General features: G+C 45.6%; 2 protein-coding genes and 1 long non-coding RNA gene across 3 annotated transcripts in view; 2 read left to right on the forward strand and 1 right to left on the reverse strand.

Annotated features, from left to right (window-relative positions):
* LOC307181363 overlaps positions 1 to 26,923 on the reverse strand; it is an 87,575-nt gene that overhangs the window by 52,758 nt on the left and 7,894 nt on the right. Inside the window, exon 2 of the long non-coding RNA XR_013826591.1 lies at positions 26,247 to 26,357. This is a non-coding gene — a long non-coding RNA (uncharacterized lncRNA). The remainder of the gene's footprint in view (positions 1 to 26,246; positions 26,358 to 26,923) is intronic.
* LOC307181362 (protein-L-isoaspartate O-methyltransferase domain-containing protein 2-like) lies at positions 3,519 to 4,882 on the forward strand. Its single transcript, XM_079946623.1, has one exon. It carries the CDS (start codon positions 3,734 to 3,736, stop codon positions 4,493 to 4,495), a length of 762 nt encoding a protein of 253 aa, XP_079802749.1. The 5' UTR covers positions 3,519 to 3,733; the 3' UTR covers positions 4,496 to 4,882.
* On the forward strand, positions 10,146 to 12,109 carry LOC307181361 (T-complex protein 1 subunit eta). Its single transcript, XM_079946622.1, has one exon. It carries the CDS (start codon positions 10,220 to 10,222, stop codon positions 11,849 to 11,851), a length of 1,632 nt encoding a protein of 543 aa, XP_079802748.1. The 5' UTR covers positions 10,146 to 10,219; the 3' UTR covers positions 11,852 to 12,109.

Consider the following 26,923-nt stretch of genomic DNA (forward strand, 5'->3'; position numbering starts at 1 on the left):
TTACAAAACAATAACACTCAGCAATGAAATCTATGTCATCAGGCCCTTAGCAACACAATGAGTGGATTCAGGTATGATGATTCTAACTGAAATAAGTCACACAGAAAAAGAAACATCATAAGATATCAGTAATACACGGAATGGAAACTTGGCTACACAGGAACTGAATTACAGAACAGAAAAGGGTCTCACATTTAGAAAAACAACTTATGTTGCTTAAGGGTAAAGGTGAGTTGGGGTGCTGCATAAAACCAGAGATTGAAATGAGCACAGATAAAGTTCCTTAAGCCAAATATGGAATAGACAAGAGCTACTCCTTGCTCAGCGAAATGGACTCAACACCGCATATTAAACGCCTAAGAATGTACCTGACTTGTAAGTATCTTAAAACCTATGGATTGCTATGTCTCTGAAAGAGAATCAAGCATGTGTACAGGGGCATAAACGCAGCAGTGATAGGATTGGAGAGGTTCGGTGAGCAAATGAAGACCCTTTGAAGTCATATTGCATGGTACCCATTCCACGGGTTTCAACTACCCAGGTTTAAGGTATTCTTCCTTCAGCTAAAACATGCATGTGGAACCCAAGTATGATCAACCATGTGAACGGGAGACGTGTTGAAATATGTCTCAGTTTTCCTCCCCTGGTACTCGGGTGCAACATTCCAGACGCTTTACTAACACTCTCCCCACTTGGAGAGTCAGTCCCTTTAACCTCCTGTTTGGCCCAGTTTGCAATTTCTGCGGAAGATGAACAGGAATAGCGAGAACCAATGAGAGGCTAGCTGGAGGTGTCTGGACGGGCAAATTTAACTCTCATTTCCCACCAGGAAGAGGAAATAACCAAAGGCTCAGCGTGCCGTACCGGAACCAGATTAGGGCCTGAAGCCATCCTGCGGTGTTGCGGCCAGGTCACAAGAAAGCGAGTTGAAGAAAGGAGCTCAGGGGCACTGTAATTCACAAACCTGCAGAGTTATAAATGACAGCTATCGTCCAAAAATAGACTGAAGTAAGGCTGCCAAGAGGACTTGAAAGCGGGGCAGAATTGCAGGAAACCGATTTCAGGAGGTAGACTGGAATTGCATTGAAAGCATAGGAAAAGAGGCAGAATGTCCACAATGATGCACTTGGCCAAAAAGGGCGTATGCGTTTTTTCCTGAATATATTCAGGAAAAAACGCATACGCCCTTTTTGGCCAACCAAGCAAGCTTGCAAAGGAAATCTGCACTACAATGAAGTCTCACTTCCCCCCGGTCAAAAGGGCCATCTGAAAAAAGTATAAAATCCAGAAATGCAACAGGCCATTGAGAACTGGGAGCCTTGTTATGCTGATGGGCGGGATGTAAATTACCAACAGACACTTGGGAGAAGTGTATGGTGTTTCCTGAAACATCTAAAAGACAAAGCAACAGAGCCTAGGGCACTTCCACTTATGGTCCTATAGCTTAGGGAAATTAAAATCAAAAAGACACAGCCACCCCAAAGTTTGGAACGGCTCTGTTTACAAGAACCTCGTTTACAGTACAAGTTCAACATCGCAGAAAGTGAAAAATGGATAAAGAAGTTGTGGTATTCACTTACAAAACAATAACACTCAGCAATGAAATCTATGTCATCAGGCCCTTAGCAACACAATGAGTGGATTCAGGTATGATGATTCTAACTGAAATAAGTCACACAGAAAAAGAAACATCATAAGATATCAGTAATACACGGAATGGAAACTTGGCTACACAGGAACTGAATTACAGAACAGAAAAGGGTCTCACATTTAGAAAAACAACTTATGTTGCTTAAGGGTAAAGGTGAGTTGGGGTGCTGCATAAAACCAGAGATTGAAATGAGCACAGATAAAGTTCCTTAAGCCAAATATGGAATAGACAAGAGCTACTCCTTGCTCAGCGAAATGGACTCAACACCGCATATTAAACGCCTAAGAATGTACCTGACTTGTAAGTATCTTAAAACCTATGGATTGCTATGTCTCTGAAAGAGAATCAAGCATGTGTACAGGGGCATAAACGCAGCAGTGATAGGATTGGAGAGGTTCGGTGAGCAAATGAAGACCCTTTGAAGTCATATTGCATGGTACCCATTCCACGGGTTTCAACTACCCAGGTTTAAGGTATTCTTCCTTCAGCTAAAACATGCATGTGGAACCCAAGTATGATCAACCATGTGAACGGGAGACGTGTTGAAATATGTCTCAGTTTTCCTCCCCTGGTACTCGGGTGCAACATTCCAGACGCTTTACTAACACTCTCCCCACTTGGAGAGTCAGTCCCTTTAACCTCCTGTTTGGCCCAGTTTGCAATTTCTGCGGAAGATGAACAGGAATAGCGAGAACCAATGAGAGGCTAGCTGGAGGTGTCTGGACGGGCAAATTTAACTCTCATTTCCCACCAGGAAGAGGAATTAACCAAAGGCTCAGCATGCCGGGCCGGAACCAGATTAGGGCCTGAAGCCATCCTGCGGTGTTGCGGCCAGGTCACAAGAAAGCGAGTTGAAGAAAGGAGCTCAGGGGCACTGTAATTCACAAACCTGCAGAGTTATAAATGACAGCAATCGTCCAAAAATAGACTGAAGTAAGGCTGCCAAGAGGACTTGAAAGCGGGGCAGAATTGCAGGAAACCGATTTCTGGAGGTAGACTGGAATTGCATTGAAAGCATAGGAAAAGAGGCAGAACGTCCACAATGATGCACTTGGCCAAAAAGGGCGTATGCGTTTTTTCCTGAATATATTCAGGAAAAAACGCATACGCCCTTTTTGGCCAACCAAGCAAGCTTGCAAAGGAAATCTGCACTACAATGAAGTCTCACTTCCCCCCGGTCAAAAGGGCCATCTGAAAAAAGTGTAAAATCCAGAAAGGCAGGACAGGCCATGGAGAACTGGGAGCCTTGTTATGCTGAAGGGCGGGATGTAAATTGCCAAAAACCACTCGGGAGAAGTGTATGGTGTTTCCTGAAACATCTAAAAAACAAAGCAACAGAGCCTAGGGCACTTCCACTTATGGTCCTATAGCTTAGGGAATTTAAAATCAAAAAGACACAGCCACCCCAAAGTTTGGAACGGCTCTGTTTACAAGAACCTCGTTTACAGTACAAGTTCAACATCGCAGAAAGTGAAAAATGGATAAAAAAGTTGTGGTATTTACTTACAAAGCAATATCACTCAGCAATGAAATCTGTGTCATCAGGCCCTTAGCAGCACAATGAGTGGATTCAGGTATGATGATTCTAACTGAAATAAGTCACACAGAAAAAGAAACATCATAAGATATCAGTAGGGCGGAGGTCGGGGCTGCGTAGTGGGAGGCGGACTGGCGAGGGGCGCCGGAAGAGCTGCAGGTGCGGCCCAGCGTCCGATTCCTCGGGCCCGCCGAGCCAGGAGGTACTGAGCCGCCGCCGCCGCCGCCGCCGCCCTCGGCCCGACCTGCAGCGGGGTATGGGGGCGGTGCGGCCCCTCGGCCCCCTCCCCCTCTCTCCCTCCTCTCCACCCCTCCCCTTCCCGTGGTCCCGGGCTCCCGGACCCTCCCCCAGGGCCGCATTCTCCTCTCCCCGTCTTCCTGTCCTCTTCCGCTGTCCTCTCGTTCCCCACCCCCAAGCATAAACACCCCTCCGCGTCCCAGGCGTCTCCCGTCGCCCCTCCCCCCTCCCCGGGGGTCCGCCCTCCAGCGTTCCGGGGGTTCCCGAGGTCTCTCCAGCGGCAGCTTTCTGTAAGCGCGGTCCCGAAGATGGGAGGCGCGGTGAGTGCTGGTGAAGACAACGACGAGCTGATAGACCATCTGAAGGCGGCGCAGTACATCTGCTCCGAGCTGGTGGAGCAGGCCTTCCGAGCTGTTGACCGCGCTGACTATTACCTCGAGGAGTTTAAGGAGAACGCGTACAAGGACCTGGCGTGGAAGCACGGGAACATCCACCTCTCTGCTCCGTGCATCTATTCGGAGGTGATGGAGGCCCTGGACCTGCAGCCTGGCCTTTCCTTCCTGAACCTGGGCAGCGGCACCGGCTACCTCAGCTCCATGGTGGGGCTCATCCTCGGTCCTTTTGGTGTGAACCACGGGGTGGAACTCCATTCAGATGTGACAGAGTATGCGAAGCAGAAGCTGGACTTTTTCATCAGGACGAGTGACAGCTTCGACAAGTTTGACTTCTGCGAGCCCTCCTTCGTCACCGGCAATTGCCTGGAGATCTCTCCAGGCTGCTCTCAGTATGACCGGGTGTACTGCGGGGCAGGCGTGCAGAAGCAGCACGAGGGGTACATGAAGAGCCTCCTCAAAGTCGGGGGCGTCCTGGTCATGCCGCTGGAAGAGAAGTTGACTAAGATAACTCGGATGGGTCCTTCCGCCTGGGAAACCAAAAAGATTCTGGCTGTGTCTTTTGCTCCACTCGTCCAGCCCTGCCAGTCGGAGTCAGGAGAATCACGACTTGTCCACACCCCTGGCGGTTCGCAGCCTCCAGGACCTGGCGCGCATTGCCATCCGGGGCACCATTAAGAAGGTCATCCACCAGGAAGCTGTGAACAAAAACGGGAACGGACTGAAGAACACTCCCAGGTTTAAACGGAGGAGAGTTCGCCGCCGCCGAATGGAAACGATTGTCTTTTTGGACAAAGAGGTGTTTGCCAGTCGGCTCTCCAACCCCTCTGATGACACCAGCTGCAGAGACCTGGAAGACGAGCGGCAAGAAGAAGAGGTGACAACCCCGCCGGACACCAAGCCCGAGCCCCCGGTGAACTTCCTGCGTGAGAAGGTCCTGAGCCTCCCTCTGCCAGATCCCCTGAAGTACTACCTGCTTTATTACAGAGAAAAGTAAGTCTGTGGTCCAGGGGAGGAGGCCAAGCCTTCCTGGAGGGCTGCCCGCAGCAGGTGCACTGGAGGAGGAAGGGGCTCCCGCTCTGCATCTCGTCTTCTCGTCTGTCCTTGACTGTCCTGTAGAGTTTTCATCCAGTCATCTGATTTCTGTAAACATAGTCTGACAAACATAAGGTGCAAGGGGGAATGTCTCAAAAGGGCGAGAGTCTCCTGGAGGAGGGGTTGACTTCACACTCTCAGGAAATGCTGAGGTCTACACGTGGAGGTGGCCTGGAGACCGTTTCTTACACAAGGTACACGTGTCTGCATCAGAAAGGAAAACTGAAGTTGAAATTAATCTGTGTTTCTTATAAAAGGTGAGACAAAAAGCACAAGTTGCTAAGTGTATGAAATCTTTTCTGAGTGGGACACGCCTATGTGCAAGTTTGAATTTTACGGAATCAACCTCTTAATTACTGGCACCGAGTAATTAAAGATTTATTAAAAGATTAATTTAAAAGATTTAACTAAATGTTTTAGTTATTTGGAACGTGGATACTTGATTGAAAAGCCCTCTCTTATTTTAAGTAAATTAATTACATCTTACGTGAGTTGTCAATTGTAATTTTAAAAAACAAAAATTGTGATGGGGAGAGGAATGAACGTATCAGATTGCCAGGTGTCTTTGTGGAATTGCAAAAGAATTCCAAGGCATTTTTTTCTGACACCTTTTGTTACCTTTAAAGTAACCAACATTGAGTAATCCCGTCAAAGAAAGTCCTGAAGAATGAAACAAGTGTTGTGTGTAAGTAATGAGCTGCATTACTTTTGCCCCAGAGACAGAGAGTACTGTTGACTCAACTTTAAATACAGTCAACGGTGTCTAAGGCTCAGTCCTCAGAGCAGGTGGGAAGTACTGGCTGCAGGAAATGGATTGGGGACGGTGTAGACGGCCTGTGGGTTGGTGTTTTGTTTTTTTTTTCAGTTGGCTATTGTTCTGTAATCACATAACAGTACTGATTCATAGATTTTATCTTTTATAATTCTGGAGAAAAATATTTGTTAGTTTTGTAATTTTTCCTAAGAACAAACGCGTGTTTGGTACATTGCATTAGAACAGTTTCACTCAAGTTTGACTTGTGGAATCCATCTTCTCCAGCGCTGTGTGTTGAGAGCTTCCTGTCTTATTAAGTCGTGGGTCTAGAAGAAGAGGCCGTCCTTTTAGTTAGGTGGCAGGATGTTTACAAGTGACACTGCTTCTTCCAAAACATTGGTTCTTTTCAGACTTTTCAGTTTTAACCAAAGTTAAACCCCAAATCAGAGTCATCCAGATTTTATGATTCATTTGATCTCTCAGCCTCTCAGGAGTTGCTGGATTTCAGTGTCTTTGTGGTTTTACCAGCTTCGCGGAGTTCTGGTTATTTTGTTTTGCCATTTATGCTTTTTTAAAGTAACTGAGTCATTTTATCACAGAACACTGCGTGCACACATAGCTGGGAAAGCGGGTGTATTGCCCTAAATGGGTACCGTTAAGCTGTTGTAAAGAAGGGTTTCTTCATAGTCGTGTTTACCTGCCTTTAACTGAACATCAAGCCTCATTGTCTCAGAGAGAAAAGCATGAGTCACGTTTACTTGCTAAGACTTCGGTTTGCAGATCTTGTTGACGTCATTCTAATTGATTTGTAGAGACCTCTGCAACACGTGGACGTTTTTGGACATGATATCTGAAATATTTTATATTAGGTGGCTTGACTAAATGTTTTTCTGTAATTGTATATGGATTTCCTTTTTTTTCAACCACATTTGCCTTTATGCTAGATTGTAGAAAGTCTTTGCGAGGCATAAGACATGTTTTCCCCTATGTATGTTAAACCCTTCCTAACATTTTGTATTTACATGTTGGTTTGTGACTTTTAAACCAGAATTTGGTTACAAGATATATATATATAGATATTGAATATAATATATGTGAAATAATTTGGTATTGATCTATCTAATAAACATAAAGGAGAATCATCAGTGAGTTTCCCTGTGTGTCAGCACCTTTCTCCGGAGTCAGTATGAGACACTACTTTCTGTTTTCAGACAGATGACTTATATATATAGTCTGTGTTGTCTGCAAGCTCTGTATTGTAAACCACATTCTAGACAATGGCTGACTTTTGTGTTTCGATTAGTCTGTATTTTTATATGTGACTTTCGTCTTGCAAGTAGTGCAGCCATAGACATGTGCAAAACAAGCAACAAATGTATAATATTAAGCACATAAGACAGAAGCCAGCTGCGTATTTAAAAGTATTTTTGCCCATCTGGAACTTTCAGGGGATTAAGGCGAGAAATATGAAACAAAGGTTTTGATGAACTGATACACAAGCGATACCAATAAAGGTAGTTACGGCAAAAAAAAAAAAGATATCAGTAATACACGGAATGTAAACTTGGCTACACAGGAACTGAATTACAGAACAGAACAGGGTCTCAAATTTAGAAAACCAACTTATGCTTGCTTAAGGGTAAAGGTGAGTTGGGGTGCTGCATAAAACCAGATTGAAATGAGCACAGATAAAGTTCCTTAAGCCAAATATGGAATAGACAAGAGCTACTCCTTGCTCAATGAAATGGACTCAACACCCCATATTAAACGCCTAAGAATGTACCTGACTAGTAAGTATCTTAAAACCTATGGATTGCTATGTCTCCGAAAGAGAATCAAGCATGTGTACAGGGGCATAAACGCAGCAGTGATAGGATTGGAGAGGTTCGGTGAGCAAATGAAGACCCTTTGAAGTCATATTGCATGGTACCCATTCCACGGGTTTCAACTACCCAGGTTTAAGGTATTCTTCCTTCAGCTAAAACATGCATGTGGAACCTAGAGTATGATCAACCATGTGATCGGGAGACGTGTTCAAATATGTCTCAGTTTTCGTACCCTGGTACTCGGGTGCAACATTCCAGACGCTTTACTAACACTCTCCCGACTTGGAGAGTCAGTCCCTTTAACCTCCTGTTTGGCCCAGTTTGCAATTTCTGCGGAAGATGAACAGGAATAGCGAGAACCAATGAGAGACGAGCTGGAGGTGTCTGGACGGGCAAATTTAACTCTCATTTCCCACCAGGAAGAGGAATTAACCAAAGGCTCAGCATGCCGTGCCGGAACCAGATTAGGGCCTGAAGCCATCCTGCGGTGTTTCGGCCAGCTCACAAGAAAGCGAGTTGAAGAAAGGAGCTCAGGGGCACTGTAATTCACAAACCTGCAGAGTTATAAATGACAGCTATCGTCCAAAAATAGACTGAAGTAAGGCTGCCAAGAGGACTTGAAAGCGGGGCAGAATTGCAGGAAACCGATTTCAGGAGGTAGACTGGAATTGCATTGAAAGCATAGGAAAAGAGGCAGAACGTCCACAATGATGCACTTGGCCAAAAAGGGCGTATGCGTTTTTTCCTGAATATATTCAGGAAAAAACGCATACGCCCTTTTTGGCCAACCAAGCAAGCTTGCAAAGGAAATCTGCACTACAATGAAGTCTCACTTCCCCCCGGTCAAAAGGGCCATCTGAAAAAAGTGTAAAATCCAGAAAGGCAGGACAGGCCATGGAGAACTGGGAGCCTTGTTATGCTGATGGGCGGGATGTAAATTGCCAACAACCACTCGGGAGAAGTGTATGGTGTTTCCTGAAACATCTAAAAAACAAAGCAACAGAACCTAGGGCACTTCCACTTATGGTCCTATAGCTTAGGGAAATTAAAATCAAAAAGACACAGCCACCCCAAAGTTTGGAACGGCTCTGTTTACAAGAACCTCGTTTACAGTACAAGTTCAACATCGCAGAAAGTGAAAAATGGATAAAAAAGTTGTGGTATTTACTTACAAAGCAATATCACTCAGCAATGAAATCTGTGTCATCAGGCCCTTAGCAGCACAATGAGTGGATTCAGGTATGATGATTCTAACTGAAATAAGTCACACAGAAAAAGAAACATCATAAGATATCAGTAATACACGGAATGTAAACTTGGCTACACAGGAACTGAATTACAGAACAGAACAGGGTCTCAAATTTAGAAAACCAACTTATGCTTGCTTAAGGGTAAAGGTGAGTTGGGGTGCTGCATAAAACCAGAGATTGAAATGAGCACAGATAAAGTTCCTTAAGCCAAATATGGAATAGACAAGAGCTACTCCTTGCTCAAAGAAATGGACTCAACACCGCATATTAAATGCCTAAGAATGTACCTGACTAGTAAGTATCTTAAAACCTAGGGATTGCTATGTCTCCGAAAGAGAATCAAGCATGTGTACAGGGGCATAAACGCAGCAGTGATAGGATTGGAGAGGTTCGGTGAGCAAATGAAGACCCTTTGAAGTCATATTGCATGGTACCCATTCCACGGGTTTCAACTACCCAGGTTTAAGGTATTCTTCCTTCAGCTAAAACATGCATGTGGAACCTAGAGTATGATCAACCAAGTGATCGGGAGACGTGTTCAAATATGTCTCAGTTATCCTCCCCTGGTACTCGGGTGCAACATTCCAGACGCTTTACTAACACTCTCCCGACTTGGAGAGTCAGTCCCTTTAACCTCCTGTTTGGCCCAGGTTGCAATTTCTGCGGAAGATGAACAGGAATAGCGAGAACCAATGAGAGGCTAGCTGCACGTGTCTGGACGGGCAAATTTAACTCTCATTTCCCACCAGGAAGAGGAATTAACCAAAGGCTCAGCATGCCGGGCCGGAACCAGATTAGGGCCTGAAGCCATCCTGCGGTGTTGCGGCCAGGTCACAAGAAAGCGAGTTGAAGAAAGGAGCTCAGGGGCACTGTAATTCACAAACCTGCAGAGTTATAAATGACAGCTATCGTCCAAAAATAGACTGAAGTAAGGCTGCCAAGAGGACTTGAAAGCGGGGCAGAATTGCAGGAAACCGATTTCAGGAGGTAGACTGGAATTGCATTGAAAGCATAGGAAAAGAGGCAGAACGTCCACAATGATGCACTTGGCCAAAAAGGGCGTATGCGTTTTTTCCTGAATATATTCAGGAAAAAACGCATACGCCCTTTTTGGCCAACCAAGCAAGCTTGCAAAGGAAATCTGCACTACAATGAAGTCTCACTTCCCCCCGGTCAAAAGGGCCATCTGAAAAAAGTGTAAAATCCAGAAAGGCAGGACAGGCCATGGAGAACTGGGAGCCTTGTTATGCTGATGGGCGGGATGTAAATTGCCAACAGACACTCGGGAGAAGTGTATGGTGTTTCCTGAAACATCTAAAAAACAAAGCAACAGAGCCTAGGGCACTGCCACTTATGGTCCTATAGTTTAGGGAAATTAAAATCAAAAAGACACAGCCCTGGCGCGGAGGATTGTGGGGTTGCTGGGCGGCCCGGGCGCAGAGAAGAGGAGCAGCGGGCCACTGAATAGGCTTCCAAAATGATGCCCACACCAGTTATCCTGTTGAAAGAGGGGACTGATAGCTCCCAAGGCATCCCCCAGCTTGTAAGTAACATCAGTGCCTGCCAGGTGATTGCTGAGGCTGTAAGAACTACCCTGGGCCCCCGTGGTATGGACAAGCTCATTGTGGATGGCCGAGGCAAAGCAACAATTTCTAATGATGGGGCCACAATTCTGAAACTCCTTGATGTTGTCCATCCTGCAGCAAAGACTTTAGTGGACATTGCCAAATCCCAAGATGCTGAGGTCGGTGATGGCACCACCTCAGTGACCCTGCTGGCTGCAGAGTTTCTGAAGCAGGTGAAACCCTATGTGGAGGAAGGTTTGCACCCACAGATCATCATCCGAGCTTTCCGCACTGCCACTCAGTTGGCGGTTAACAAGATCAAAGAGATTGCCGTCACTGTGAAGAAGGAAGATAAAGTGGAGCAGAGGAAGCTGCTAGAGAAATGTGCCGTGACTGCTCTGAGCTCCAAGCTGATCTCCCAGCAGAAAGCCTTCTTCGCTAAGATGGTGGTGGATGCGGTGATGATGCTCGATGACTTGCTGCAGCTTAAAATGATTGGAATCAAGAAGGTTCAGGGTGGAGCCCTAGAGGAGTCCCAGCTTGTAGCTGGTGTTGCATTCAAGAAGACTTTCTCTTATGCTGGGTTTGAAATGCAACCCAAAAAGTACCATAATCCAATGATTGCCCTTTTAAATGTTGAGCTCGAGCTGAAAGCTGAGAAGGATAATGCGGAAATCAGAGTCCACACAGTTGAGGATTATCAGGCAATCGTTGATGCTGAATGGAACATTCTTTATGACAAGTTAGAGAGGATCCATCACTCCGGAGCCAAAGTCGTCTTGTCCAAACTCCCCATTGGGGATGTGGCCACCCAATACTTTGCTGACAGGGACATGTTCTGTGCTGGCCGAGTGCCGGAGGAGGACCTGAAGAGGACAATGATGGCTTGCGGAGGCTCCATCCAGACCAGTGTGAACGCTCTGTCATCAGATGTTCTGGGCCGCTGCCAGGTCTTTGAAGAGACCCAGATTGGAGGCGAGAGGTACAATTTCTTCAAAGGCTGCCCCAAGGCCAAGACTTGTACTATCATTCTCCGTGGTGGCGCTGAGCAGTTTATGGAGGAGACAGAGCGGTCCCTGCACGACGCCATCATGATTGTCAGAAGGGCCATCAAGAATGATTCAGTGGTGGCTGGTGGCGGCGCCATTGAGATGGAGCTCTCCAAGTACCTGCGAGATTACTCAAGGACCATTCCAGGAAAACAGCAGCTATTGATTGGGGCCTATGCCAAGGCATTGGAAATTATCCCACGCCAGCTGTGTGACAACGCTGGCTTTGATGCCACAAACATCCTCAACAAGCTGCGGGCTCGGCACGCCCAGGGGGGCATGTGGTATGGCGTGGACATCAACAATGAGGACATTGCTGACAACTTTGAGGCCTTCGTGTGGGAGCCAGCTATGGTGCGGATCAATGCCCTGACTGCAGCCTCTGAGGCTGCGTGCCTTATTGTGTCCGTAGATGAAACCATCAAGAACCCTCGCTCCACAGTGGATGTTCCCCCAGCTGCTGGCCGGGGCCGAGGTCGTGGCCACCCCCATTGAGAGGCACCCCAGCTCTCACTGCAGGCTGCCTGCAGGCTGTGCTCACTCTGTCTTGGTGAAATGGTATTACAAGGAAGGGGTAGTATTTGGCCCACTCTCTTCTCACTGGAGGTTATTTAAATAAAACTTAAAAGACTTAGAAAAAAAAAAAAAAAAGACACAGCCACCCCAAAGTTTGGGACGCCTCTGTTTACAAGAACCTCGTTTACAGTACAAGTTCAACATCGCAGAAAGTGAAAAATGGATAAAGAAGTTGTGGTATTTACTTACAAAGCAATATCACTCAGCAATGAAATCTATGTCATCAGGCCCTTAGCAGCACAATGAGTGGATTCAGGTATGATGATTCTAACTGAAATAAGTCACACAGAAAAAGAAACATCATAAGATATCAGTAATACACGGAATGTAAACTTGGCTACACAGGAACTGAATTACAGAACAGAACAGGGTCTCAAATTTAGAAAACCAACTTATGCTTGCTTAAGGGGAAAGGTGAGTTGGGGTGCTGCATAAAACCAGAGATTGAAATGAGCACAGATAAAGTTCCTCAAGCCAAATATAGAATAGACAAGAGCTACTCCTTGCTCAACGAAATGGACTCAACACCGCATATTAAACGCCTAAGAATGTACCTGACTAGTAAGTATCTTAAAACCTATAGATTGCTATGTCTCCGAAAGAGAATCAAGCATGTGTACAGGGGCATAAACGCAGCAGTGATAGGATTGGAGAGGTTCGGTGAGCAAATGAAGACCCTTTGAAGTCATATTGCATGGTACCCATTACACGGGTCTCAACTCTCCAGGTTTAAGGTATTCTTCCTTCAGCTAAAACATGCATGTGGAACTCAAGTATGATCAACCATGTGATCGGGAGACGTGTTCAAATATGTCTCAGTTTTCCTCCCCTGGTACTCGGGTGCAACATTCCAGACGCTTTACTAACACTCTCCCCACTTGGAGAGTCAGCGCCTTTAACCTCCTGTTTGGCCCAGTTTGCAATTTCTGCAGAAGATGAACAGGCATAGCGAGAACCAATGAGAGGCTAGCTGGAGGTGTCTGGACGGGCAAATTTAACTCTCCTTTCCCACCAGGAAGAGGAAATAACCAAAGGCTCAGCGTGCCGTGCCGGAACCAGATTAGGGCCTGAAGCCATCCTGCGGTGTTGCGGCCAGCTCAAAAGAAAGCGAGTTGAAGAAAGGAGCTCAGGGGCACTGTAATTCACAAACCTGCAGAGTTATAAATGACAGCTATCGTCCAAAAATATACTGAAGTAAGGCTGCCAAGAGGAGTTGAAAGCGGGGCAGAATTGCAGGAAACCGATTTCAGGAGGTAGACTGGAATTGCATTGAAAGCATAGGAAAAGAGGCAGAACGTCCACAATGATGCACTTGGCCAAAAAGGGCGTATGCGTTTTTTCCTGAATATATTCAGGAAAAAACGCATACGCCCTTTTTGGCCAACCAAGCAAGCTTGCAATGGAAATCTGCACTACAATGAAGTCTCACTTCCCCCCGGTCAAAAGGGCCATCTGAAAAAAGTGTAAAATCCAGAAAGGCAGGACAGGCCATGGAGAACTGGGAGCCTTGTTATGCTGAAGGGCGGGATGTAAATTGCCAACAACCACTCGGGAGAAGTGTATGATGTTTCCTGAAACATCTAAAAAACAAAGCAACAGAGCCTAGGGCACTTCCACTTATGGTCCTATAGCTTAGGGAATTTAAAATCAAAAAGACACAGCCACCCCAAAGTTTGGAACGGCTCTGTTTACAAGAACCTCGTTTACAGTACAAGTTCAACATCGCAGAAAGTGAAAAATGGATAAAGAAGTTGTGGTATTTACTTACAAAGCAATATCACTCAGCAATGAAATCTGTGTCATCAGGCCCTTAGTAGCACAATGAGTGGATTCAGGTATGATGATTCTAACTGAAATAAGTCACACAGAAAAAGAAACATCATAAGATATCAGTAATACACTGAATGTAAACTTGGCTACACAGGAACTGAATTACAGAACAGAACAGGGTCTCAAATTTAGAAAACCAACTTATGCTTGCTTAAGGGGAAAGGTGAGTTGGGGTGCTGCATAAAACCAGAGATTGAAATGAGCACAGATAAAGATCCTTAAGCCAAATATGGAATAGACAAGAGCTACTCCTTGCTCAAAGAAATGGACTCAACACCGCATATTAAATGCCTAAGAATGTACCTGACTAGTAAGTATCTTAAAACCTATGGATTGCTATGTCTCCGAAAGAGAATCAAGCATGTGTACAGGGTCATAAACGCAGCAGTGATAGGATTGGAGAGGTTCGGTGAGCAAATGAAGACCCTTTGAAGTCATATTGCATGGTACCCATTCCACGGGTTTCAACTACCCAGGTTTTAGGTATTCTTCCTTCAGCTAAAACATGCATGTGGAACCCAGAGTATGATCAACCATGTGATCGGGAGACGTGTTCAAATATGTCTCAGTTTTCCTCCCCTGGTACTCGGGTGCAACATTCCAGACGCTTTACTAACACTCTCCCGACTTGGAGAGTCAGCGCCTTTAACCTCCTGTTTGGCCCAGTTTGCAATTTCTGTGGAAGATGAACAGGAATAGCGAGAACCAATGAGAGACTAGCTGGAGGTGTCTGGACGGGCAAATATAACTCTCATTTCCCACCAGGAAGAGGAAATAACCAGAGGCTCAGCGTGCCGTGCCGGAACCAGATTAGGGCCTGAAGCCATCCTGCGGTGTTGCGGCCAGGTCACAAGAAAGCCAGTTGAAGAAAGGAGCTCAGGGGCACTGTAATTCACAAACCTGCAGAGTTATAAATGACAGCTATCGTCCAAAAATAGACTGAAGTAAGGCTGCCAAGAGGACGTGAAAGCGGGGCAGAATTGCAGGAAACCGATTTCAGGAGGTAGACTGGAATTGCATTGAAAGCATAGGAAAAGAGGCAGAACGTCCACAATGATGCACTTGGCCAAAAAGGGCGTATGCGTTTTTTCCTGAATATATTCAGGAAAAAACGCATACGCCCTTTTTGGCCAACCAAGCAAGCTTGCAAAGGAAATCTGCACTACAATGAAGTCTCACTTCCCCCCGGTCAAAAGGGCCATCTGAAAAAAGTGTAAAATCCAGAAAGGCAGGACAGGCCATGGACAACTGGGAGCCTTGTTATGCTGATGGGCGGAATGTAAATTACCAACAGACACTCAGGAGAAGTGTATGGTGTTTCCTGAAACATCTAAAAAACAAAGCAACAGAGCCTAGGGCACTGCCACTTATGGTCCTATAGCTTAGGGAAATTAAAATCAAAAAGACACAGCCACCCCAAAGTTTGGGACGCCTCTGTTTACAAGAACCTCGTTTACAGTACAAGTTCAACATCGCAGAAAGTGAAAAATGGATAAAGAAGTTGTGGTATTTACTTACAAAGCAATATCACTCAGCAATGAAATCTATGTCATCAGGCCCTTAGCAACACAATGAGTGGATTCAGGTATGATGATTCTAACTGAAATAAGTCACACAGAAAAAGAAACATCATAAGATATCAGTAATACACGGAATGTAAACTTGGCTACACAGGAACTGAATTACAGAACAGAACAGGGTCTCAAATTTAGAAAACCAACTTATGCTTGCTTAAGGGGAAAGGTGAGTTGGGGTGCTGCATAAAACCAGAGATTGAAATGAGCACAGATAAAGTTCCTTAAGCCAAATATGGAATAGACAAGAGCTACTCCTTGCTCAATGAAATGGACTCAACACCGCATATTAAACGCCTAAGAATGTACCTGACTAGTAAGTATCTTAAAACCTATGGATTGCTATGTCTCCGAAAGAGAATCATGCATGTGTAAAAGGGCATAAACTCAGCAGTGATAGGATTGGAGAGGTTCGTGAGCAAATGAAGACTCTTTGAAGTCATATTGCATGGTACCCATTCCACGGGTTTCAACTATCCAGGTTTAAGGTATTCTTCTTTCAGCTAAAACATGCATGTGGAACCTAGAGTATGATCAACCATGTGATCGGGAGACGTGTTCAAATATGTCTCAGTTTTCGTACCCTGGTACTCGGGTGCAACATTCCAGACGCTTTACTAACACTCTCCCCAGTTGGAGAGTCAGTCCCTTTAACCTCCTGTTTGGCCCAGTTTGCAATTTCTGTGGAAGATGAACAGGAATAGCGAGAACCAATGAGAGGCTAGCTGGAGGTGTCTGGACGGGCAAATTTAACTCTCATTTCCCACCAGGAAGAGGAAATAACCAAAGGCTCAGCGTGCCGTGCCAGAACCAGATTAGGGCCTGAAGACATCCTGCGGTGTTGCGGCCAGCTCACAAAAAAGCGAGTTGAAGAAAGGAGCTCAGGGGCACTGTAATTCACAAACCTGCAGAGTTATAAATGACAGCTATCGTCCAAAAATAGACTGAAGTAAGGCTGCCAAGAGGACTTGAAAGCGGGGCAGAATTGCAGGAAACCGATTTCAGGAGGTAGACTGGAATTGCATTGAAAGCATAGGAAAAGAGGCAGAACGTCCACAATGATGCACTTGGCCAAAAAGGGCGTATGCGTTTTTTCCTGAATATATTCAGGAAAAAACGCATACGCCCTTTTTGGCCAACCAAGCAAACTTGCAAAGGAAATCTGCACTACAATGAAGTCTCACTTCCCCCCGGTCAAAAGGGCCATCTGAAAAAAGTGTAAAATCCAGAAAGGCAGGACAGGCCATGGAGAACTGGGAGCCTTGTTATGCTGATGGGCGGGATGTAAATTGCCAACAGACACTCGGGAGAAGTGTATGGTGTTTCCTGAAACATCTAAAAAACAAAGCAACAGAGCCTAGGGCACTGCCACTTATGGTCCTATAGCTTAGGGAAATTAAAATCAAAAAGACACAGCCACCCCAAAGTTTGGGACGCCTCTGTTTACAAGAACCTCGTTTACAGTACAAGTTCAACATCGCAGAAAGTGAAAAATGGATAAAGAAGTTGTGGTATTTACTTACAAAGCAATATCACTCAACAATGAAATCTATGTCATCAGGCCCTTAGCAGCACAATGAGTGGATTCAGGTATGATGATTCTAACTGAAATAAGTCACACAGAAAAAGAAACATCATAAGATATCACTAATACACGGAATGTAAACTTGGCTACACAGGAACTGAATTACAGAACAGAACAGGGTCTCAAATTTAGAAAACCAACTTATGCTTGCTTAAGGGGAAAGGTGAGTTGGGGTGCTGCATAAAACCAGAGATTGAAATGAGCACAGATAAAGTTCCTTAAGCCAAATATGGAATAGACAAGAGCTACTCCTTGCTCAACGAAATGGACTCAACACCGCATATTAAACGCCTAAGAATGTACCTGACTAGTAAGTATCTTAAAACCTATGGATTGCTATGTCTCCGAAAGAGAATCAAGCATGTGTACAGGGGCATAAACACAGCAGTGATAGGATTGGAGAGGTTCGTGAGCAAATGAAGACCCTTTGAAGTCATATTGCATGGTACCCATTCCACGGGTTTCAACTACCCAGGTTTAAGGTATTCTTCCTTCAGCTAAAACATGCATATGGAACCTACAGTATGATCAACCATGTGATCGGGAGACGTGTTCAAATATGTCTCAGTTTTCGTACCCTGGTACTCGGGTGCAACATTCCAGACGCTTTACTAACACTCTCCCCACTTGGCGAGTCAGTCCCTTTAACCTCCTGTTTGGCCCAGTTTGCAATTTCTGTGGAAGATGAACAGGAATAGCGAGAACCAATGAGAGACTAGCTGGAGGTGTCTGGATGGGCAAATTTAACTCTCATTTCCCACCAGGAAGAGGAATTAACCAAAGGCTCAGCGTGCCATGCCAGAACCAGATTAGGGCCTGAAGCCATGCTGCGGTGTTGCGGCCAGGTCACAAGAAAGCGAGTTGAAGAAAGGAGCTCAGGGGCACTGTAATTCACAAACCTGCAGAGTTATAAATGACAGCTATCGTCCAAAAATAGACTGAAGTAAGGCTGCCAAGAGGACTTGAAAGCGGGGCAGAATTGCAGGAAACCGATTTCAGGAGGTAGACTGGAATTGCATTGAAAGCATAGGAAAAGAGGCAGAACGTCCACAATGATGCACTTGGCCAAAAAGGGCGTATGCGTTTTTTCCTGAATATATTCAGGAAAAAACGCATACGCCCTTTTTGGCCAACCAAGCAAGCTTGCAAAGGAAATCTGCACTACAATGAAGTCTCACTTCCCCCCGGTCAAAAGGGCCATCTGAAAAAAGTGTAAAATCCAGAAAGGCAGGACAGGCCATGGAGAACTGGGAGCCTTGTTATGCTGATGGGCGGGATGTAAATTGCCAACAGACACTCGGGAGAAGTGTATGGTGTTTCCTGAAACATCTAAAAAACAAAGCAACAGAGCCTAGGGCACTTCCACTTATGGTCCTATAGCTTAGGGAAATTAAAAGCAAAAAGACACAGCCACCCCAAAGTTTGGGACGCCTCTGTTTACAAGAACCTCGTTTACCGTACAAGTTCAATATCACAGAAAGTGAAAAATGGATAAAGAACTTGTGGTACTTACATACAATGCAGTATCACTCAGCAATGAAATCTATGTCATCAGGCCCGTAGCAGCATAATGAGTAGATTCAGGTACGATGATTCTAACTGAAATAAGTCACACAGAAAAAGAAACATCATAAGATATCAGTAATACACGGAATGTAAACTTGGCTACACAGGAACTGAATTCCAAAACAGAACAGGTTCTCAAATTTAGAAAACCAACTTATGCTTGCTTAAGGGGAAAGGTGAGTTGGGGTGCTGCATAAAACCAGAGATTGAAATGAGCACAGATAAAGTTCCTTAAGCCAAATATGGAATAGACAAGAGCTACTCCTTGCTCAACAAAATGGACTCAACACCGCATATTAAACGCCTAAGAATGTACCTGACTAGTAAGTATCTTAAAACCTATGGATTGCTATGTCTCCAAAAGAGAATCAAGCATGTGTACAGGGGCATAAACGCAGCAGTGATAGGATTGGAGAGGTTCGTGAGCAAATGAAGACCCTTTGAACTCATATTGCATGGAACCCATTCCACGGGTTTCAACTATCCAGGTTTAAGGTATTCTTCCTTCAGCTAAAACATGCATGTGGAACCTAGAGTATGATCAACCATGTGATCGGGAGACGTGTTCAAATATGTCTCAGTTTTCGTACCCTGGTACTCGGGTGCAACATTCCAGACGCTTTACTAAAACTCTCCCCAGTTGGAGTGTCAGTCCCTTTAACCTCCTGTTTGGCCCAGTTTGCAATTTCTGTGGAAGATGAACAGGAATAGCGAGAACCAATGAGAGGCTAGCTGGAGGTGTCTGGACGTGCAAATTTAACTCTCATTTCCCACCAGGAAGAGGAATTAACCAAAGGCTCAGCGTGCCGTGCCAGAACCACATTAGGGCCTGAAGACATCCTGCGGTGTTGCGGCCAGGTCACAAGAAAGCGAGTTGAAGAAAGGAGCTCAGGGGCACTGTAATTCAGAAACCTGCAGAGTTATAAATGACAGCTATCGTCCAAAAATAGACTGAAGTAAGGCTGCCAAGAGGACTTGAAAGCGGGGCAGAATTGCAGGAAACCGATTTCAGGAGGTAGACTGGAATTGCATTGAAAGCATAGGAAAAGAGGCAGAACGTCCACAATGATGCACTTGGCCAAAAAGGGCGTATGCGTTTTTTCCTGAATATATTCAGGAAAAAACGCATACGCCCTTTTTGGCCAACCAAGCAAACTTGCAAAGGAAATCTGCACTACAATGAAGTCTCACTTCCCCCCGGTCAAAAGGGCCATCTGAAAAAAGTGTAAAATCCAGAAAGGCAGGACAGGCCATGGAGAACTGGGAGCCTTGCTATGCTGATGGGCGGGATGTAAATTGCCAACAACCACTCGGGAGAAGTGTATGGTGTTTCCTGAAACATCTAAAAAACAAAGCAACAGAGCCTAGGGCACTTCCACTTATGGTCCTATAGCTTAGGGAAATTAAAATCAAAAAGACACAACCACCCCAAAGTTTGGAACGGCTCTGTTTACAACACCTCGTTTACAGTACAAGTTCAACATCGCAGAAAGTGACAAATGGATAAAGAAGTTGTGGTATTCACTTACAAAGCAATATCACTCAGCAATGAAATCTATGTCATCAGGCCCTTAGCAGCACAATGAGTGGATTCAGGTATGATGATTCTAACTGAAATAAGTCACACAGAAAAAGAAACATCATAAGATATCAGTAATACACGGAATGGAAACTTGGCTACACAGGAACTGAATTACAGAACAGAACAGGGTCTCAAATTTAGAAAACCAACTTATGCTTGCTTAAGGGTAAAGGTGAGTTGGGGTGCTGCATAAAACCAGAGATTGAAATGAGCACAGATAAAGTTCCTTAAGCCAAATATGGAATAGACAAGAGCTACTCCTTGCTCAATGAAATGGACTCAACACCCCATATTAAACGCCTAAGAATGTACCTGACTAGTAAGTATCTTAAAACCTATGGATTGCTATGTCTCCGAAAGAGAATCAAGCATGTGTACAGGGGCATAAACGCAGCAGTGATAGGATTGGAGAGGTTCGGTGAGCAAATGAAGACCCTTTGAAGTCATATTGCATGGTACCGATTACACGGGTCTCAACTCTCCAGGTTTAAGGTATTCTTCCTTCAGCTAAAACATGCATGTGGAACCCCGCGTATGATCAACCGTGTGAACGGGAGACGTGTTCAAATATGTCTCAGTTTTCCTCCCCTGGTACTCGGGTGCAACATTCCAGACCCTTTACTAACACTCTCCCGACTTGGAGAGTCAGCGCCTTTAACCTCCTGTTTGGCCCAGTTTGCAATTTCTGCGGAAGATGAACAGGAATAGCGAGAACCATTGAGACGCTAGCTGGAGGTGTCTGGACGGGCAAATTTAATTCTCATTTCCCAGCAGGAAGAGGAAATAACCAAAGGCTCAGCGTGCCGTGCAGGAACCAGATTAGGGCCTGAAGCCATCCTGCGGTGTTGCGGCCAGCTCAAAAGAAAGCGAGTTGAAGAAAGGAGCTCAGGGTCTCTGTAATTCACAAACCTGCATAGTTATAACTGACAGCTATCGTCCAAAAATATACTGAAGTAAGGCTGCCAAGAGGACTTGAAAGCGGGGCAGAATTGCAAGATACCGATTTCAGGAGGTAGACTGGAATTGCATTGAAAGCATAGGAAAAGAGGCAGAACGTCCACAATGATGCACTGTGCCAAAAGGGCGTATGCGTTTTTTCCTGAATATATTCAAGAAAAAACGCATACGCCCTTTTTGGCCAACCAAGGAAGCTTGCAAAGGAAATCTGCACTACAATGAAGTCTCACTTCCCCCCGGTCAAAAGGGCCATCTGAAAAAAGTGTAAAACCCAGAAAGGCAGGACAGGCCATGGAGAACTGGGAGCCTTGTTATGCTGATGGGCGGGATGTAAATTGCCAACAGACACTCGGGAGATGTGTATGGTGTTTCCTGAAACATCTAAAAAACAAAGCAACAGAGCCTAGGGCACTTCCACTTATGGTCCTATAGCTTAGGGAAATTAATATCAAAAAGACACAGCAACCCCAAAATTTGGGATGGCTCTTTTTACAGAAATCTCTTCTACGGCACAAGTTAAATATCCCAGAGAGCAAATAATGGATAAAGAAGTTGCGGTACTTATGTACAACAGAATAACACTCAGCAATGTAATCTATGTCACCAGGCCCGTACCAGCATAATGAGTGCATTGAGGCACGATGATTCTAAGTGAAATAAGTCACACAGAAAAAGAAACATCATAAGGTATCACTAATACACAGAATGTGAACTTGGCTACACAAGAACTGAATTACAAAACAGAACAGGGTCTCAAGTTTAGAAAACCAACTTATGCCTGCTTAAGGGGGAAGGTGAGTTGGGGTGCTGCATAAAAGCAGAGTTTGAAATTAGCACAGATACCGTTCCATAAGCCAAATATGTAATAGACAAGAGCTACCCCTTGCTCAACGAAATGGATTCAACAATGAGGTATCACCTCACACCTGGTAGAATAGGCATCATTGAAAATCTACAAACAAAAAATGCTGGAAAGGGTGTGGAGAAAAGGAACCCTCTTCCACTATTGTTGGGAATATAAATTGATACAGTCATTATGGAGAACAATATGGAATTTCTTAAGAAACTAACAATAGAATTACCATATGATACAGCAATCCCAGTACTGGACATATACCCAGACAAAACCATAAATCAAAAAGAGTCATTCACCGCAATGTTCATTGCATCACTATTTACAATATCGAGGTAATGGAAGCAACCTAAATGCCCACAGACAGACGAATGCATAAAGCTGTGGTACATATATAAAATGGAATATTACTAAGCCATGAAAAGGAATGAAATTGGGTCATTTGTAGAGACGTCGATGGATCTAGAGACTGTCATACAGAGTGAAGTAAGTCAGAAGGAGAAAATCAAATTTGTATATTCATGCATATATGTGGAACCTAGAAAAACTGTACAGATTAACCATTTTGCAAGGCATAAATAGAGCAACAGATGTAGACAACAAACGTATGGACAACAAGGGGGGAAAGCTTTTGGGGGGGTGGTGGTGGGAGGAGTTGAGAGACTGGGATTGGCATGTATACATTTATATGTATAAAATAGATAACCAATAAGAACCTGCTGTATAAAAATATAAAATAAAATTCAAAATTAAAAAGAAGTAAAATTTAAAAAATAAAACAGAAAAAACAATTATTCCCTGCACATACATGTATTTATATGAATAAATTATTTCCATGCTTATATCTGTAAATACAAAAAGAGGAATAAAATCTACCTTGAACCAAAAACGAAAAAGAGAAAAAAAACACAGAACCCACCAGTTACACAGAGGAAAACCGTATCAGGGCACTTGCTCCAGTTGTAAACAATTCTGAAGTTGGTCAGTGGTGGGGAATCGTCTCCCATTCAGCCAGCAGCCCCCACGCAACAAGCGTCCTCATTGCAAAGCTGGGGCACCGTGCCGAGGCATCTGTGAGTAAACGTGAGCTGAGCCCCAGGCCAGTTGCTGCTGAACTATTCCCACCCGTCCCAGGTAAAACACCTGAATATATACAAGGACTTGAAAGCCTAGAGGAAGGGCCATAGAGCCACACGAGTGACAGCATGCCGGCCGACTTGGTGCCTGCAGGCCAGCCAGGATGGTCCTGGCCCTGGGTGCTCTTCTGGAAGATTTCCATTTCCCTGCCTGAGATACCCGTCCTGTCCCTGCCCCCACTGCTTTTTTCCTTCCTCACCTCTGCCCAGGGAGAAATTCCAGCAGCAGGTATGGGTGACACATCCTCTTCTTTAGCAGGTGGCAGCCTGGCAACTGCTGCAGAAAGTCCAGCAGAGCCCCACTCACACTGGGCCACCCACAAAGCCGTGGCCTCTCACTCCCTCCCACCAGCCCAGCCCCGAGACTGCTGACAGGGCAGAGAAAATGGCGTCAGGCACGGCTGCAGGGGCTCTTGCTGCCTGGAGTGGTATTTATATTGATCTCAACCCAGGCACACCTGGGGAGGGCTGGCCGGCACGGTAAGGCTGCCCAGGTCAGCCAATCATCACCCCTCAGGGGCTCACAGTTGCAGAAAATGGAACTTGCTGAACCGGCCAGGTCCAAGGAACAGGTGTGGGCTCCTGAGAGTCAGGATAGACAAGGGGCTGCAGCTTTGGCTTGTTTTCTAATCATTTTATCTGGCCCATGAGTGGGAGACAACTTCAAGAAAACCCTCTCCTAATGAGAGGAACCCAGGAGTCAGGGAGAGGAGGGGTGGGTGGTGGTTGGAGACAGAGGCCTGGTGCCCCGGGTGCAGTGGAAGTCTCTGGAAGACCAGGTGGAGGGAGGCCTCACGGAGTGATGCCCAGGGTCACAGACCTGTCGCAGCTGCTGTTTGTTAGTTCAAGTCCTGCTCTGAGGTGCTCTGTGTCAGCTCTGAGCGACAGGTGAGCTGGGGGTGCTCTGCAATGAGGGCTATGTGCACGGTTCCTGTGTGCCCAGCCCTGCCACGGTACCCGCAAGGGTAGCTCTGTATCCTGGGAGGGGCCTGACCACGAGAGCCCCGTGGGCTGGGGTGGGGGTGGGGTACCTGCCCAGGTGAGCTCCATATTCTGGGATTGGTCTGACCACGAGAGCCCCATGGGCTGCTGGGGACCTGGTAAAGGATGTCAGGACAGTCAGTGAAGCCACCGAGGATATACCTCCAGTTGCTCCTAATTCCTACACCCTGCTGGTCATTCTACCAACCACCAGGACATGGTATTCTGTATTAGTCTTCAATGATGCCTTCTTTTGTATTCCATTAGTCCCAGAGTCACAAGAAATTTTGGCTTGTGAGTGGCAGGACTCAACATACAACTAAAACAATACTTCCGGGCCGTCTGGCCCCAAAGGTGCAAAAATTCCCACACCATCTTTGGGGAAAGCTTAGCTAAAGACCTAAAAGTTCTACCTCTGGAAAAGGAAACCCTCCTTCAATATGCAGATGACATTCTGATCACCAGCCCTACTAAGGAGGCCTCTGAACTACCAAGCCAATAAAGGATAGAAGTTGTCCAAGAAAAAGCTCAAATATCACAGACTGCGGTGACCTGCCTGGGCTTCATTCTCACAGAAGGTCAGAGAAGCCCATCCCAGGAAAGGGAAGAAACCATTTTCAGCCTTACCCCTTTCTAAAACTAGAAGACAGCTTAGGGGTTCCTGGGGAGGCCAGGGTTTGCTGCTTCTGGATCCCTAACTACAGTCTACTAGCTGGGCCTCTATATGAAACACTGAAAGGAAAAGATGATGATCCTTTTGAATAGAATCCAGAAGTGGCCTTTCAAGAATGGAAAGAGCAGTCAATTCAGACCCTTGCCCTGGAACTCCCTAATTTAGCTAAACCCTTTGACCTTTACATTCCCGGTGAAAGGTGAATCGCCATTGGAGAATTAGTGCAAAAACTGGGACCACTTGAAATGGAACAATGCAAGAATGCCATCCAGGTAGGATAAACTACGGTCACTAAGGGGCTTGGCCCACTGCCACATCTGGCCAAGATACTGGCGGTATCTAAAAACCTGGAAATCAGCAGCCCAAAAGGCCACCTCCCTCCTAAGGGAAAAGGACCCCACGTGGTGATCCTAACCACCAACCATGCCCTGAAGTTGCAGGGTTCGCTCCGTGGGCACACCGACCTCGAGTGAGGAGGCCCTCCAACTCCAACATCCAGAGAGATAACCGGGGGCAACAGGGCACCATGACGACTCGTGTGAACATCACTTGACCTGGAGTTTCTCTCATAAAACAACAAGAGTGTGTCCCAAAAGAGTAGACTACTGCTTGCAGGACTTACTGCACCCAGAGGGGAGCTAATAATCTTGGCGGGGGAACAGTATACCACACTGTCACCATAGAAAAGCCTACAGACACCGTGATGATGGTGGCCAATAAGACCGGCTGGACTCCTGTTTACTTCAAAAGGCTGTTGACTCAGTAGCCATCATGGTCCTTGGTCACCACTGACCCTGGACTGTCTGGGAGTTGAGCGGGCAGGGCTCTGACACCTGGTGCTGTTTGTACGTTAATTCAGGGGCCTAACTGAAGAAAGCGCAGACTACTGGTCAGAGCATCTAGGCTGGCAGAGACGGTCAGCCTAAGGTGGCCGAACAAATGTGGGGCGGGGTGAAACCGGCCCCCACAGCGTCTCTGCACATCTCTTTCCTGGACCCTTAAAGGTCATTAGAATCTATAACACTTCCAATGCTGGTGCTCAGGTGGACGAGCAGGGAGGCAGGGGTCCTGGGGACAATCAACGTCACCGGGAGGCTGCTGGGGAGAAGCTCTGACCCTCGCCCCAGGGTATGAGGGCTCCCAACTCAGCACTCAGCAGTTACAGAAGAAGGGTCTGCACCCTCAGCACTCCAAGAATGAGGAACGGGACAAAAGGCAGAGGAGGGGTTTGTCCCCAGCAAAGCCCATTAAAAATCCCTGGGAGATAAAAATAGAATCTGGGCAATAAAGTCAAGTCTAACCTTTTTTATCCTTTGTGCTTTGTCTAATTTCACGTGCTCCTAGGGTCCCGCATGCAGAGGTTCCACACCCGGCACTTCAGACCAGATTTCCTAGTGCAGAATGGCTGGGTCGACACCTCAGCTCCTGGGGCCCAGTGCAGACTCCACGATATAGAGCCTGAGCTACAGCCAACCCGGCCCTCGAGAGCTCCGCTGCCTCCCTCCCTCCCACTGACTCTGACAGGATCTCTACACAGCAGCCCAGCCCACAGCCCACGGGGTAGTGCATGCTCTCACCTCTCCATTCTCTGATCAAAATATAAAGTTTCCTTTGCTTGTGAACCAAACTCAGTCTCGATCTGTTGGCCCCAATGACACTGGGCAGGGGGACACTTGTTGGGGTCCACTCTGGAGGATCAGTAACAGAAATTGAGACTATTGTAACCTCAATGAACAGATGTGTGAGCCAAACTGTAGTTAACATAGAACAGTGTATAAGGCTCGGGTAAAATAAGATGTTTTTAACACTTCCATTTGATATTTCCATCACTTTTTATAAGCAAGTTCAGTGAAAAGGTTTGTCTTATTTGTCAGGTCAATATTAGAGAAACGAAGTGATTTCTTTCCAAGGATGTACAGCTAATAATCTTGGTTAAACCTTCAATCTTGTTTTAAATGCTTTTCCATTGAAAATGATACCTCTCTTTCAGCTCCCCCATTTCTGAGAAGTATAAAATCTTATAATTTATTATTACCAAAGGGGAAAGGTGGGAGGAGGGATAAATTAACAGTTTGGAATGAACACATACACACTGCTATGTATAAAATAGATCATCAACAAGGAACTACTGTATAGCACAGGGAACTACACTCAACATTTTGCAATAACCTATAAGGGGAAATAATCTGAAAAAGAATAGATATTTTTATTGACATCATCTATCAATGACAGTTAAAGTGTAGCCTAAGGGAAG

The sequence above is a fragment of the Stenella coeruleoalba genome, assembly GCF_951394435.1.
Source record: "Stenella coeruleoalba genome assembly, contig: scaffold_283, whole genome shotgun sequence".
In the NCBI taxonomy this organism is placed as follows: Eukaryota; Metazoa; Chordata; class Mammalia; order Artiodactyla; family Delphinidae; genus Stenella; species Stenella coeruleoalba.